This window comes from Sitophilus oryzae, unplaced genomic scaffold (assembly GCF_002938485.1).
Source record: "Sitophilus oryzae breed Bouriz unplaced genomic scaffold, Soryzae_2.0 scaffold_177_pilon_pilon, whole genome shotgun sequence".
In the NCBI taxonomy this organism is placed as follows: Eukaryota; Metazoa; Arthropoda; class Insecta; order Coleoptera; family Curculionidae; genus Sitophilus; species Sitophilus oryzae.
This window is the reverse complement of record NW_022146479.1, coordinates 6,575,287-6,591,282: the sequence shown is the minus strand read 5'-3', so window position 1 is coordinate 6,591,282 and position 15,996 is coordinate 6,575,287. Positions and strand designations below refer to the sequence as shown.

At 30.2% G+C, this 15,996-nt stretch overlaps 2 protein-coding genes across 2 annotated transcripts in view; one reads left to right on the top strand and one right to left on the bottom strand.

The window, feature by feature from the left end:
• Positions 1–191: 191 nt before the first annotated feature.
• LOC115882376 (RUN domain-containing protein 1-like) lies at positions 192–2,548 on the bottom strand. Its single transcript, XM_030900424.1, has 7 exons — positions 2,241–2,548; positions 1,763–2,192; positions 1,368–1,711; positions 1,003–1,310; positions 749–956; positions 604–698; positions 192–547 (listed from the first exon to the last, which is right to left on the bottom strand). The coding sequence occupies exons 1-7, from the start codon at positions 2,372–2,374 to the stop codon at positions 438–440; spliced, it is 1,629 nt and encodes a 542-aa protein (XP_030756284.1). The 5' UTR covers positions 2,375–2,548; the 3' UTR covers positions 192–437.
• A 428-nt stretch (positions 2,549–2,976) lies between these two features.
• Positions 2,977–15,996, top strand: part of LOC115882544 (spindle pole body component 110) — a 50,035-nt gene continuing 37,015 nt past the window's right edge. Inside the window, exon 1 of the mRNA XM_030900696.1 lies at positions 2,977–3,260. The gene's annotated coding sequence lies outside the window, so the exon portion shown is untranslated. The remainder of the gene's footprint in view (positions 3,261–15,996) is intronic.

Here is a 15,996-nt window from a genome sequence, read left to right as displayed (position 1 = left end):
TAACTTCTAGAAACCGTTTTTATCTGCATACTTAGTTCGGTTTCCACCTTTACACACTAGATGGAACCTTTACCTTTTTAATTTTAGCCAGTGGCGTAGCAAAGATGGGGTATATTAGAAAATAGCGCGAATATATTATAAATAATTATTTTAAATTATTTTCATAATTTCCAAAAAATGATAGACAGTTAAATGGATTTACATTTTATTATTAACATAAAACACAAAACAATTAATATTAAGGAGCACTTCAATTAATTAAATTGGTGTTGATAACATAAACCTCAACTACAGGAATGTACATTATGTTTATACATTATTTATAATGCCATAATTAACAAGGAAAGAAATAAACAAATTAAATTAATAACAAATAAATCTTAAATAGGAACATAACTGAAGGAATGACTAGCACTAGTACAATACAGTCTTATTAATCAAGTGAAGACATCTTTAATGTTTTGAAATTGCCTAACAGCCAAATCCACTGGCAAGTCAAACTTATATTTTGTCAAGACATCCAGACTTTTCAGGCTGTCCTGGAACCCTATAATGAAAAATATATATTTAAAAATTTGTTGCCTTGGACATTAGAAAATATACCAGTTTTGCTGACATAACTCCAGGAGAGATAATGTTCTTTTACAAGCTGATTACATGTGAAAAGAAGATTCAGCCAAGGAACAAGTTTATTTGCACTAAAAATTGCCAATGTAAAAAAGTAATAAATGACAATAAAGAAAATTACTTTAAAGCAGCACATATAAAAGCTTTGAAGTGAGAATCTAAGCTCCTTTTATAAGGGGTATGTGTGGAAATAATACTCCCAATTGCACACAGCATATTGTGCTTATTACTATTAGGTGAAGCTCCTGCTATATCCAAATTAAAACTTTGAGACAACTTTCTTGCTGGTGTTGAATTATACTTTTCGCCATTTTTGAGATCATAGTATTCTGAAAAAAAATCTGAAACATCAATCAATATAGAAGCATAATATACCTAAAATTATCTCCCAAGCATGGATCTGAGTATTTAAAAGTGAATTTCTTCTTGGAAAACATCCTATAAAAGGAACTAGACTGGTACTCTGAGTTACACATGAACCATGTTGAATAAGATCTCTAATACAAGGGGCCAAGTACTTTCTGACCGCTGTTGTAAGTTGAATGTTGCAATATGTAGGTTGACTTTCTGCATCACTTGCATAATCACCTTGATTTTGATGGGAAACAAACTGTTGGTCATTATTGGCCACTGCTAGTTCTCTCACTCTACCTATAGCCATTTCTAACTTTGCTCTTAAGTCCCTGTGCAGTACAGTAAAAAATTAAAGAGGAAAATTGAAATAATGTTACATTTTATACCCCCAATGGTTTATTTTTGTAGAATTTTTTAAATCATTTTTTCGAAAACTAGATTTTACTCCACAACCCAGTTGCATCACAGCAAACATCTGTAAAATTGTTGCAGTTTTTTGAATCAATCCTAGTGTTGTTTCACTACGAAATGGTTTTTTGACTGAATGATATGCACAACCACAACTGCATTTTTTATGCTTGCTTCCATCATTTTGTAAATAACTGATAAATCGCTCCAAATCAGCCACTTGTGTTTTTAATTGAGCTACTAAATGTTCCTTGACTTTTAAAGGACTTATCAGTTGGTCTAATGCCAGATTTATTTGTTGCTTTACACATTCTGGAGTCATCTACAAATAAGACATTTTTAAATTAAATAATTAAAATATCTAATTCCTTACTTGGTGATAGTCTTGTTCATCTAATTCTAGATTCATTCTTGTTTTCAATTCATTTAAAATAACTCTTTGTCTCTCCAAAAGAACATCTTGTGGTATCCCAGCCTCACCATTTTCAAAAGCATATTGCTCCAATTCTCTTAACTGACCCTTAAGCCTATCAATAAGTTCACGCTGCTGTGTACGTCGTAATCTTACTGCTTCAGCTAAACTGGCTTCATCCATCTTTTCCTTCACTAAGCCTACATCAGGAATGCCCCTAAATGCAAATTCTTCCAAAGATTTTAGAAGCTCTTCTCTATCCTCAATTGGCGAATTTACAACCTGCCTCAACCTAAATTGAACCTGGGCAAAATGAGTAGTCAAAGCAAATAATGAAGAATTTAACAGTTCTTGTTCGTCTTCCATGGTACGAATCTTTTCAACAGCATATCTATAAATGTATAGTAATAAAATTTAATGACATAATTTTAAAACTTACTGGTGCTGTTCGTCACAAGCAAAACTCATTTTATCAAAGTCGAAATCGTCGTCTTCATCGTTGGGTGCACCCAAAGGGTCCCAACGTTCCCCTGTGGGATGTTCTTCAAGTGAATGGTCTGGAGTGGTTTCCATATTTTGACGATTTTATACAAATTTACAACTCATACCTTTAGCACCATGTTCCGAAAAATATATTTAACTAATTTATTCAACGGAAGTAAACTGTGATAACATTTTAAAATTGTTTATTTTGATAACAACAATTTTAAATTGTAAAATACTCAAGCTGTTTCTAATTTGACGTTAAAATTGACTTAAAAATAGATAAGGAACGTACAGAGTGTTGCCTAAGATTCTAAAGAGGTGTATAACTGGCTGCATAAACTAATATTTTGCTAATATTGTTTCTTTAATAAATTTAAAATTAAATTTCTAAGAAGATAGGAAATATTTTAATATAGGAAAATGTTTAAAATATCACAATAAGTAATGTTAATAATAAAATAAAAGTAACTGTAGAGAAAAATTTGTATTTTTTAATATATATATATTTAACCCTTTTACTGAATATACCAGTTTGATATATAATGATTAAATTGAATATTACTCTTGTGTGGAAAGAGAAAAAATCGACAATATGTTTTAAAAATATTACTTTTGTTTAGAGAATGGTTCAATAATTATTACAATCATTTAATTTCAATCTGTGCGTTGTTAAATGCGCATGTGTGCGTCTCATGTACCAACATCAGGTTCCAAAAGTAGTCGAGTTTTGTTCATGGACTTAGATGGTGAAGTGTTATTTGTATCTGCTTTTTTGCGATGATTACCGCGTTTAAATCGAACTTTCGGCCTATTTGTTTTTCGTCCTATACAATATCATATTTTTGAGCCGTGTGCCTTTTAATACAATAAGACATTTTTTATGTGGACCGAGGTACCGTTGCAAAGAATCAGTGGAAATTACTGTGTTTATAAAGTGCTGTAACATTTACTTTGGCTCATTTTTACCTAACAGGTTTGTAATAGTATTCTATGTTCTCATTGGGATATCATTAGCATTAGCATTAGAAAACCTAAAATATATCTTATATTTTTTTATTTATTTTTAATTCTTTTAAAACCCTCTGTGTAATTATAAGTATCTAGAATTTAATAAAAAAGTATTTCATATAATAAATACCTAAGTTTTTATTCAGAAAATTCATGATAATAAAAATACAGTCAAACAAAAATTAACAAAGATAGAGATCTATTTTTTGCAATAATGGATGATAAAAACTGGATTAAAAAAAACATAAAAAAATAAATACAAAAACATATTCATAAAGAAAACAATAAAATGATACATTAAATTAACCGAAAACATGAAAAAAACATTAAACCTATCTATAATATATAGATCCCTTTAAATGTGTAGTTATAAAATTTGAGATAGATATAGATACAGTAGTCATTAACATATGTATGTTCCCTCCTCTAGTGCAACTCATACCCATATATTATGGTAAAATGATTTTTGTTTCTAATGAAAAATATAGCCAGTTTCATGTTCAAGAATTTAAAGTTGATTTAATTAAATCAGTATGTTTATCTGGCAAATAATACATTACATTGTAATAAAATATGTTGATCCTGTTTGGAAATCTTTATTTACGTGCAGTAATGAAGCGTTTGATTCTAATAAGTTCAGATAAGCAAATACTAAAAATGCCAGAGCCGGTTCTTGGTCGTGGATATGAAATGACATCCATAAACAAGGGCATATTAGCGTTAAAAGAACAAAAAATACCATCTCGTATGACCACTTCCTAGGTATCTACATTGAAGGCAACGTTATCTATTATAAAATAGAAAACAAAAACAACATAAGTTCTATATAATTTACTACAAAATATAGCCATTCAATTATACTGTGAGGGCTAAAACAAAAATATTGAAATATATAAATGTTTTCTTATTAGATACTTTTTACTTAATTTTTTTAGCTTTTTTGTTCTGACGATGGGGGAATATAAATCTCTGAAACTAGTTCTCTTTTCTCCTTACTACATTTTTTTATTTTGTTAAAAAAAGGGTGCAGGGTATATAGTATACACTACTTGGTGCAGGGGTTGAAAACAGGTAAATTACCCTACTCTAAACGTATTTTACAAAACCCATCAGGATTGAAAAAAAAACAACGTCACAGTGACCTTTGAAAAAATAACCGATTATCATTCCTGTTGAGCCTACTCTGGAAGTTTATAATTATTTAACTGGAAAAAAGTAAATCATACTAGTTTCGAGAAATGCCACTCATTCACACCCAAATCTATATTTTTTAAAATGGATTTGTGTCTGAAAACTTCTTTTTTCTTAATCAAATGTTACTTTTTTGTTAATTTTTAATAAACGAGATATAGACATAACCCCGACAGAAATGATCATCCGTAGTTATCCCTTGAAAATCAAAAAAAGTAAAGTATCTATGCTGGTGAAATTTTACCATTTATGTCATTAATTTGTGTTTGTTATACATTTAACTAAGTAATTCTAAATAAATCTATATTTATTTTTTTCTTTTTGACCAGTGAAACTACAGGAAAAGACTTTCTATTTAAATTGTCGAATAAAAAAACAATAAATATGAAATTATTTTTATATAAGCATTTTTACCTAAATATTAATAAATTCGCTATTTATTTGAAAGTGTTTATTTGCATATAGCAACATTTCCATTACTGAACATTTTAATAGGCACGTATAAATGAGTGTTGCAACACAATGCAACCGAGCTAATGTACTAAACTACTGGGCATTTCAAATTAAGTTTACTTCTAAGCATGTTTTTGATTTTACGCCAATAAAACAGAAAATTGCAAATCAATACCTCCTGCATAAGAACCACAAATTGAAATTTTTCCGATTTTAAAATTGCTCTTTTTGTTGCCGCTAATAAAAGGTAATTGCATAATAATGACCAGCATAATCATTAGTGTGGTTTACTACTGTTTTCTTTTTTATCATTTTGAACTGTATCAAATTACATCTTTATCGAATTTACATTCATTGTATGGTATAAATGGTTCAATTGATTCTTTGTTCTTTCTGTTAACAAACGCATTCCGTATCAGTCTTTGTTTAAACAAAAACAATTTAATTTATTTCATTAATTACTCATTTTTATACCTCGAGGTTAAATACTATCAAAGAAATTCCAGAAGCAATTTTATTACTTATTACTAAACAAGATATTTCGCAATTATTAAATAATATCGACCTTATTGAAACTACATATTTTAAAAAATTAAGTATTTAGTTTGTTGGATATATTTTATATTTAATATATTGTTACAATTAATTCTTACTTTATTTATTATTTAATAAAATTATAGGAAAACGTTACACCTCCTAGCTTGACCTTAAAATATGTCTTATTCGATTTGTATTCGCCGTACAAGTATGGTAACATGGTTTTGCGTAAAATGAATTTTTATTCGCGTTGTTCCGCCATTGTTAGTACACACAGTGCAAATAATGAAAATGCTCGTATAAAGAAAATTTCACTTTTGTTGGGAAATAGAAAGTCACTTTGGTGCTTGGAATAAAATTCCTCTGCTATTTATCTATTTTATTAAGCATTTTCTATGTCTAAATCAATAGCGCTCTTGAATATTTAAAACAAGAAATTCCTAACATGGCTTTAACAGTTTTTGTTTACGTTCTCAGAATGGTTATTCCAACATTTGCTTAGTTCCAATAACTGACAACCTTTAAAACACTCTATACATCTCCTTTCTAGACAGTATCAAATCAAACAAGATAGGCTTATTCAAAAGGGCCAAAAACTAAATTTATTTTTATATTTTCAATTCCATATTCTTTAACCAATCACACCCAAGCGTTTGAAATAGACTGCTTCTCTTATATCTATTAAAATATTATTTCAAGCAGAAGAAAATAAGTGTAGTATTCAATTCAAGCAAAAGTATAATTAAATTTGCTTGATTGTTTGTGCTGTACTCTCAAAGACTCTCTAATGCAGTTTTTAAAATTTCACCTGCTGGTAGGTGCTCTGAAAAGGTCAGAGATCAGCACGCAAATTTGAATGGAATTGCTTAATCCAATTTCAGCGTTTTAATAAGAATTTTCAGGTCATTGGTGCGCGGGTCTTTATTTTTTAAGCGAAGTATTGTTAACAAATATTGCTTTGGCTATTGACGCAAAATATATTAACCATTGTGTAAATTATGTATAAACAGTTAGTGACCTCACGACAATGAACTATACAATGCTTTGGCTTAAATTTTATCGAATTAGCGCTAAATATAAAGATACAAAAATAAATGTGAGTTAAATATTTACTTTTTGTCATAAACGGTTTCATAAGGACATTTTACAACATTTTAAACAAAAAAATGCAGTTTATTTGCAAATGTATTGGAATCACAGCGTTTTCAAAATTATATTTTGCCATACCAAATAATATTAATATATGTGAGATTTGGCTCTTTATAATTCAGAGAACTAGATATTATGTATAGAGTATGATTAGTTTATGTTATGAAGGAAATCCACTGTTTTATTGGGAAAATATGTACTACATTCCGACATCAGAAGTGGGATAGATCTACTAAAAGCATCACAGTGTTGTGTTTGAACCCAAAAGTGCTGGAAAATGAGATAAAACCATAAATCAACAAGTCCAGCAGTATTAGTGAATAAAAAGAATGATAGTACCTACAGGAAACTTTGAAAATTGGACCATTACGTAAAAATCCTTTGGAAAAATATACATACCTTCTACTTCACAAATGGGAAGACTCAGGGCTGTTACGATGTGCATTATATAAACTAAAGTCATGTTTGCTAAAATAGGTCTTTTCAGTAGCCCCGTTGAGGTAAAAACTAAGGCAGTGAAAAAGTAAAACTTTGGAGGATACGTTTGAATAAGATAAGTACACAGATATCAATAAAGTTACAACTATCAAACTTTCGGTTTCTTGTTTGTGATTTTTTAAACGCACAATTGAAATTAATATTTCAATAAATTAAGTTTGTAGAACAATCAAAGAATCAAATAAAAATAAAAGGTTCAGATCAAGTAATGATAATGACATAATTTTAGGACAGCCTGTATAACGATAAGTTATACAGGCTGTCCTAAAATTATGTCTATGTTATAACTAAAATTAAAAACAAAGTATCTTTTGCATAATCTGCTGCCAAATTTGATCCAAGCAAATTAAATTCTCAAAGTCTAAAGTATCTAAATGAATTTTATAGAGCTGTTAATTTCTAGTGAATAAATTGAAACACACACACACACAATATAAAGGTTTAACAATCATCATTTTATGACGTTTTATAGAACAAATACATTTGCTTTCAAATATTGTTGTTTAGTTTTGCTCGAGTAATTTGTTTAAAGAAAAATCTCCTTGCAGAAATGTACCTGTTATAAGATCATGTCATTAATAACAGGATTATTGAAAAAAGCGCCGCGGGCAGCGCATTTAAGTAAAAGGTTAAAAGACCTTGGCATTATGCAATACAAAGTTAAATTTTATAGTGATTTTCAAACATTCCTTAGAACAAAACGGGCTGGACAAGTGTACGTGGATGAAAATATTGCAAGGTTGGAAGGTTCATTTCAAAACATACCGAAATATTTCGTATTTTATTTCCAGCAAACGTGAATAACTGTTTGTAAATTCGCTCTGTGAATATTTTAATGATTCATTCTGTGCAATAGCGACTTGTAGCCCACTTTACGATTAATAGACATCCATATTTATGTTACAACTTTAGATCTTTGTTGCCGTAATAAAAATAACAGCAAATCAAATTACTGTTTATATGATAGATAGGTACTTTAAAATCGATTTTGAATTTTCTTTGAAAATGAAAGATTTCAATTTTACAATTGATACAAGTAAACTTGAACTTAAGTAACTATTTTTTTTGCATAAGTGTGTGAAATTTATTAAATTTATATAGTCAGCATTTCAACTACGCATTACTATGTTTTAACAGAAACAATAAATTCAGCTATAATTTGAAAGGGTAATTATGCAGTATAGGTGTTTTTCGTATTTTTAGAGATTTCTCAAAAAAAAATTTTTACGTGATTCTAAAGACCAAATACAACACAAATCCGTGTGCGCACGTTGAAATTTTTTTTACTCCTCTTCATATCGAGCGTTGGGCGGGTTGGTTAGCGCGGTTATTTGGAGGGTGTTAATTCATTGGTTAGTGATAGGTAAATTAATCATATAATTACCTATATGCCTATGACTAACCAATGAATTAACACCCTCCAAATAACCACGCTAACCAACCCGCCCAACGCTCGATATGAAGAGTAGTTCGGCTCAACTTGGGTCTTAACATCAGAAAAAAAAAAATTCAACGTGCGCACACGGATTTGTGTTATATTTGGTCTCTAGAATCACGTAAAAAAAGAATTTTTGAGAAATCACTAAAAATACGAAAAACACCTATACCTTTAAAAGTAAATAATTATTTTTCCTTTTCTTAGAAAACATCAAAATGAAACTGAAATTTAATTGGTATATATGATTTAATTGATACTTTTGCCATCGAAGCTAGTTTGCTGCAGCCACATAAAACTCAATATTCTAGAAGACTGCTTGTTTTTTGATTTATCGCCCTGTATGTTACAAAATTATTTCATATTCTTGTTTGCGTGCATAGTGCAGATTTTTTTTTGAAAATAAACCTGTTCAAGAGAACCCGAGTTATACCAAGTTGAAAACAACTTTTTCTCAAAAAATAGCGTTTGGAATTTAACTCGAGCAATATATACCTTTAATAAAGCAAAAAGGTCTTGTCTACAATGTTGCTAGAGCGATGCATTTCGATGTGTATTGCTAGAAATTCAACACGCACAGATTTTAACGCCTATTTGATCATAAGACTTTGTGATCAAATAATAAAGATATTTTATTATTATGTTTGTGGTAAATATATATAAAATGAATGGTGTGTAAAAGCATTCTATGGTGTACTTTAAGTCCTGAATACATGACTATTGTTATTTAAATTAATTGTTACATATATGACATGAACAAAGCTGATAAACGACCTTGTGGTTGGTATAATAGCCTTAATATATATTTTTACTAACATTCTAACCTCCACATACTTCTGGTTTTCTTTCAACAAACTTATTGAAAGTTTTTGCATTTATTTTTATAGTGCTTTTATTATCTTAATAGTATATTTGTGTAATTTTGTAAGATTGCATTATTCAAGATAATAGTTGGTACTTTTCTCACTCGACTTAAAAGTGTGAGTTGATATTGACTATTGTTATTAGTTATCATTTAAAACTAGGTAAATAGAAGATTAAAATTGGTTCACTTGTTAAGAGTACTTAGGTACTTAATATAATAGCAACTCGAAAAAACATTGTATGCATTTTTATTTTGTGAAATAATTTTGGAATTTTAAACGTTAAAATATTTTAAAGTTTAGGCTTTAGGCCTGTTGGGAAGTCGAAAAAATACCTGAGCAACAGCTGTTGTATAGGGACCATGATTTGATCAGAGCATATGGGTTGTTTTAAAAGTACCACAGGCCCAAAAAGCTATTTTTAGTCGCATCTTTTTACATTCACGGTCCTGATATTGAAGTTATCTCTCATTATACAGTGTGATAATTTAACGCAGAACATTTATATAGACTTTTTTAATGAATTTAGAATAATAAATTGAATTTTTTGAAGTTTCTTAATTAAAAAAAAAAACAAGGACTTCCAGTAGAATAAAAGTATGTTTTAATAATTTTGAACTTTGAGTAAAATGAAGTGTGCTTTTCGTGGTTATTGTTTTCGTTTATGTCAACAATTTAAGCGCATGATAATAATTTATAGCTGTAAATATAATTTTATGTTTGTTTTAATACGGTGACCTGGTTTAAAAATCTACTCTCGTAGATCTATGAGATGCAAATATTTTATTAATTTATAAAAAATCATTCTATATAAACTTTCTTCCTGGCTATGGCTGTGTGCATATTCATTAGCTTCTATAGCTAAACTTGTGAGAGTATTTTTAAAGTGATCTGTTCTTAAAACGGGTTAATTCGTGTTATCTCTATAGTAATAATTTTACTCGTGCTTAGCCTCCTCTTTGCTGTTTTTATGCTGATCTGTTTATAATTATCTTTTGATGTTAATTGGTAAATATTTGCTTCTATAACTGTTGTAACATTAATTAGGTATAGTGACTATTTTTTAAATAAGGGTAAAAAAGAAACAAAAAAAATTAAAATAAAAAAAATATATTTTTATTATTTTAAATTATAGGTATATTATTTTGATGCAGTTGTTGTACAAAAAGGTTTTACTATTCCTTTAAATGATGTATCTAATTAATAATAATAAATGAATATAACAAATCATTATTCAGTATAATATTATAACTAGAGTCACGAAACAGTATGTGTCTTCCAAGAAACTAACCCTGAAATATGAGTTATTTACTCTGTTTTCCGCATTATCTATATTATTTATAATTAGAAGATATTAAATTAAGAAAATTACTTTAATGGTAACAGCACATGTTGCCGATATTCCCAAGTTAATAAATATAACTACGTTCCTTCTTCCATTCAGAGCCGAAGCTCATTAACTGAAACACATTGAATTCACCATCAAAGGTTTGAATGTTGACACGTATAAATAAATAGACATATTTCACGGCCAGTTGAAGGTTTTTGAAAGCAGTAAGGAAAATAATCCAATTTTAAACGCTTTTACTAATTTGTTTAGGTTTAGCGGCAACAATCTTTTGTTGAAATGGTGGAAGCAGCCCACCTCACAGATAAAGAGAACAATATCAGGATAAACTATACGTAATTAGCATTAAAAATAGATTAATTTAATCGGGACAGATATGCTTTTGATTTGTGAAGGTCGACAACTGATCAATATATTTTTCCGCTATCAAAAAATTATTCCTGCATTGGTAACTCGACTAGATGTACGGTATGATCGAATAAAAACGGCGTCAGCGATGACTATGAAATGAAGATCGTTGTCATTGTCATTGATGTTATAGGACATCAAGGAATATAGGGAAAAACACATATACAGTGCATCCTCTTTAACTGGACAACTAAAAGGAATCGGAACATCCAATAATTGGAACGTTCCTCTAAAGACTTATCAATTACATAGCACGGTGGTTTCTTGCTTTTTACAACATAAGATTTTATATTTGTTGAAAACAGTTTGGCGTTATTTTTTCATTTTCAATAATATGTATTATTATTATCTATGTTAATAACAAAAGTAAAAAAGTAATGATTTCAGTTAACGTCTCCGTTTTGCTACCAGGGCTAATCTGGACGGAGCCTACTTTGTTTACGCGGAATCCGAACCGCGGTCCTCGGCCATATCATGGTCAATAGCCTACCGACTTGGCAAGTATCTAAATCAACTCTTACTCACGAGATATCAGAACTCATCCGGCCTCGAACCGGCGTGAATGATGAGTGTGTGTCAATAGATTTTACACTTTTGCCTTTATTGGACAACAGCACGATACAGAGTTTCGAACCGGTCACCCGTCTATCCACTTGGTATCGCTTTCCACTATGGTATCGCCTTATGTCGCTTAACTTCGGTGTTCTAATGGGAACCGGTGTTTCGACGTAGTTGGGCCGTTGCCTCTATATTTATAACAGTAAGAAAGATCGTAAAAGAATAGAGTGGATAGGACAAAAGACCCAGGTAATAGATGTCATCCACAGAATAAACACCCTCATGTGGCAAGGGGCGGTGTCCTGGCATGAAGGACGGACAGCAGATGGACCACAAAAATTACAGCATGGTCCAGGAGGAATTAAGAGACCTAGAACAACACCAAACCTGAGATAATACCATGGTATTAGGAAATTAGCATTGATAACTTGGGCCCACATAGCCAACAATGTGCCCAAGTACAAAGAGACCATAATATACACCATAATCGGAAATAATAAGAATGATGATGATGATAATCTGAATATAACGTTGCAATTAGCTGTTCAGATTAAAGAGGTTGCACTGTCTTAAGAACCAAATTGGTAAATTTGTTTTTAACAAGTAACATTATTTTAAAAATTGCCTAGCTTTTGCTTTGGTTATTCTTCCTGTAAAACGTTCAAGAACCGCTATTGGTTGATGGTATGGCAAGTCTCCTAACCGTACCTTGTTTTGGGCACCACCAAAAGGTAACAGGTATAAAACACATCAGAAATTTGACCTTTGAAGGTCAATGGTATTAATGAATCACCAAAGTGGTTTCCTTGAATTGATCAAGTTTTCAAAGCCACTGTTCTGGTTTTATACGAGAATATCTCAAATACATTTATTTACATACCTATCCCAGATTGTGTCCAATTTGGAATCTTTCGTTTTGCTTTCTTCACTATCAAGGCAAGAAATATATTTTGAAAAAAAGTAGATCTAGTCACCTTGTAACAAAAATTATGTAATATCTACCTGCTTCCGTGATTGATATCAATGATATTTGCCAATGTTCTTGTCAGAATTGTTTTAGGGATCGATTTTTATTTACATTTATATTGTTGTCCTAACACTTGACATGATTTTGAATATTGAACGCTTTAAATCATTAATTATATTGACATTTTATCAATAATAAATGGTACTTAATGAAGTAAATCGATAAAAATCAGTGTAAATGATAACTTTTGAGATTAATATGCATTTAATTTCCAATATCAAACGATATATAGTTATATCTAAATTATTAACTCACTTATTATTATTTTTATTTATTATTCTCAATTAAGATGGCTTATATTTAATTTCTATTTGTTGGGGAGGATTGGGACTAACTGAGAGTCATAAAAAATGTACCTAATTGAATACAACAAATGTGCGGTTTGTTCTAAATTCCCTAGCGTATTAACGTCTTATTTGTAAACTGTTAATTGAATTATAGTGGGTTGTGGTAAATTAAGATAAGGATAGATAAAGTAATAGATAGGTTACAGGTATTATATAGTGCATGAAATCGTAAATAAACCATTTCTTTATCTTGACAACAGTTTGACGTTTAAATTTTATTAGATAGATAATAAATATGAAATATTTCAGCTCCTCTAAATACGAATTAAAGTAAGATCAAATTAATTTTCACGAAAGTAGGTCTTATAGCTTCTGCGTTGACAGTTTATGAAATATGCACTGTCTGTTGTTTGATGAGTAAAATTAGATTAAATATGATTTAGAAAGCGATAGCGTCAGATGATGCATTAGCCGTCTTTTAAGTCAATCGAATTCTTCAAATTTTGAATCTGCGGCATTGAAACAAATGTATTCATTTAAGAGGAACATTCCTTTAACAAAGCCTAGTGATTATTTTACATAGCAGAAATCCTAAGGTAGTTTTTGAAATTAATGGTATGTTGATAATACTTCATCAACAACGCTAGCTTAAACATGTAACAAGACAATTACTTTTTTAACTGGCTTTGCAACCGAGAATTATTATTACTGCTTATACTCACATACTTAGGAGATTTATGGTCAAAAATGTTACGTATAATAAAGTTATGCAAATTTATTTTGACGCTGCAAAAAAATCCATGTTGCATATCTTACTTTTCCCAGATTAGTTGTTTGGATAAAGTACATTTTTATAACGTCGTGTACGTATCAAGCAAGGTTAAAACGTCTATAATTTTCTTAGGAAGGAAAAAGTCACGCTGTAATAAAACTATCTACATTATTTTAGTTTTAATGTAAGTTAAGTTTTATCGTGATTTGTTAACATAACATATATGGTGTTCAAATTTTGAGTTATAATGCAGAATGAGTGGAAGAGGGGTTAATCACCGCGACCTTAGATATCTATTGTCCCCTTTCAGACAGGGGGCCCCTATTTCCCATCCTCCTCTGACAAAAGTTGTTCATCCTCCGAGGAGTGGACATCTACCATCTACAAGGGTATATACATCCTTCCACGGTTGGGGTTTAGCCTTTCACAGTCGAGGAGCTTGTCTCCGGCTGAGGTACCCTTAAGGTGGGGGCTGGAGAATCAGTCTTCAGTTTCTCCACCTCTTTAACTTGGTCTCTCCTTAGACACGATGCCGTGTTGTCCCGGATCTATAATAAAGGATTTATCTCTCTTTCTCTATTACCTCCTTGGATTTGAGGTCAATTCCTATTGGATGGACCTGACCATGGCCCTCCTTAATCGAGTTGATGACTCGCCAACTCGATATCCTTACACTGGAGTTCTGGCAAATTTCCCCCTAGCACGTGACTAGGAGTTTCCCCACCAACAAGGTCTCGCATCTTCTAGAGGAAGAATTTTGAGTTAGAGTTACATTATTTGTGATCTATGTGTGTCTTATAATAAAAGGTAATTTTTTGTTGATTTTAGAATAGTTTTAGTTAATACAACAGCGAAAGAATTATTTGTAAATCATTAATTTTATTAATGTTTACCTTGATAGTTTCTATTTATTTTATACAAGGTGTCCCAGAAATAAGTGCAAGTATTTTGCAACTGCTGGTATAGTTCAACCCCAGAAACACGCCCATGAGGTTATTTTCGCGAATTTTTTTTTGAAAATTCGGAATATTTTGAAAAATGTTTAGCAATTTTTTTTAGTTTTTAGTTAAAAAACATAATTTCTTGATAATATGGCAACATAGGCAGTAGATAAACTTTTCAAGAAAGAAAATCCAGAAAAGATCCAATGGTTCTCAAAATTTGAGCAAATTTTTTTTTTTTGGAAATTTTCAAACTCCGTTATTTTGGACTTATTTGAAAAACCATAAAGAGAAAATATGTTTCTTTTATCGAGATCTACCACCCCTTAATATACTTGCACTTATTTCTGGGACACCCTGTATATACAGGGATGACTTATAAAGAAAAAAAATAATGATTCTCCGTACATTTTGAATAGAGTGTTTAATAAAATTACAGGAAAATGGTTGTAAATTAAGTTAATTTCGAGATTAACTACTTTTTTTGATTATTAATGTCATATGATACATACGTCTGAATTTGTATCAGGATAAAGATATATGCGAGTTAAAAATAAATAAATAGTAGGTATATATGTATTTGCTATATTGCAAACTGCTATAAATAATAATAGTGTTTATTTAGTTACACACAGTATATTTATGTAAGATCGTTCAACCTGTTTCTATGGTTAGATATTTATTTTCTCTAATAAGAAAAAAATATATATATTTCATTAAAATTCAAATAATACACTGTATTATTTATTAACAAGAACCGAGACAAGTATGTTTTATTTATGTAATTGAAGTTTTTGCTTTTAGCTTTAGCCGTTGCAGCAATTATATAAGTTTTTGATTATTAATTAGGTAGAAATAAAATAGGAAAAGAGCAATTTCCTGTAAACTTTTACTTCCTATTTTGTCAGAACTGTTGGCGTTGACACTCCTGAGAAATTATTGATACACGACCATTTAAAACGAAATAGTGTCTACAGATTTTCACGGTTCATAAAAGTGTAAATTTAGGGTTCCAGGGAGATTTTTGTCACACTGATAAAACTACCTGAACGGTTTGCGAGAAAAGAAAGTTTAGACTTTAGAGCAATAATGAGATTTCAGAATTTATTAGGGACTTTATTTTGTTTATAATTAAGTGAGGAGATCGATATTCTGCTATTAAAGATTGATCGATAATGTATCTATCGATAATGCCATTTTATCTCTTTTTCCACAGCAGTGAATATCAACCTCG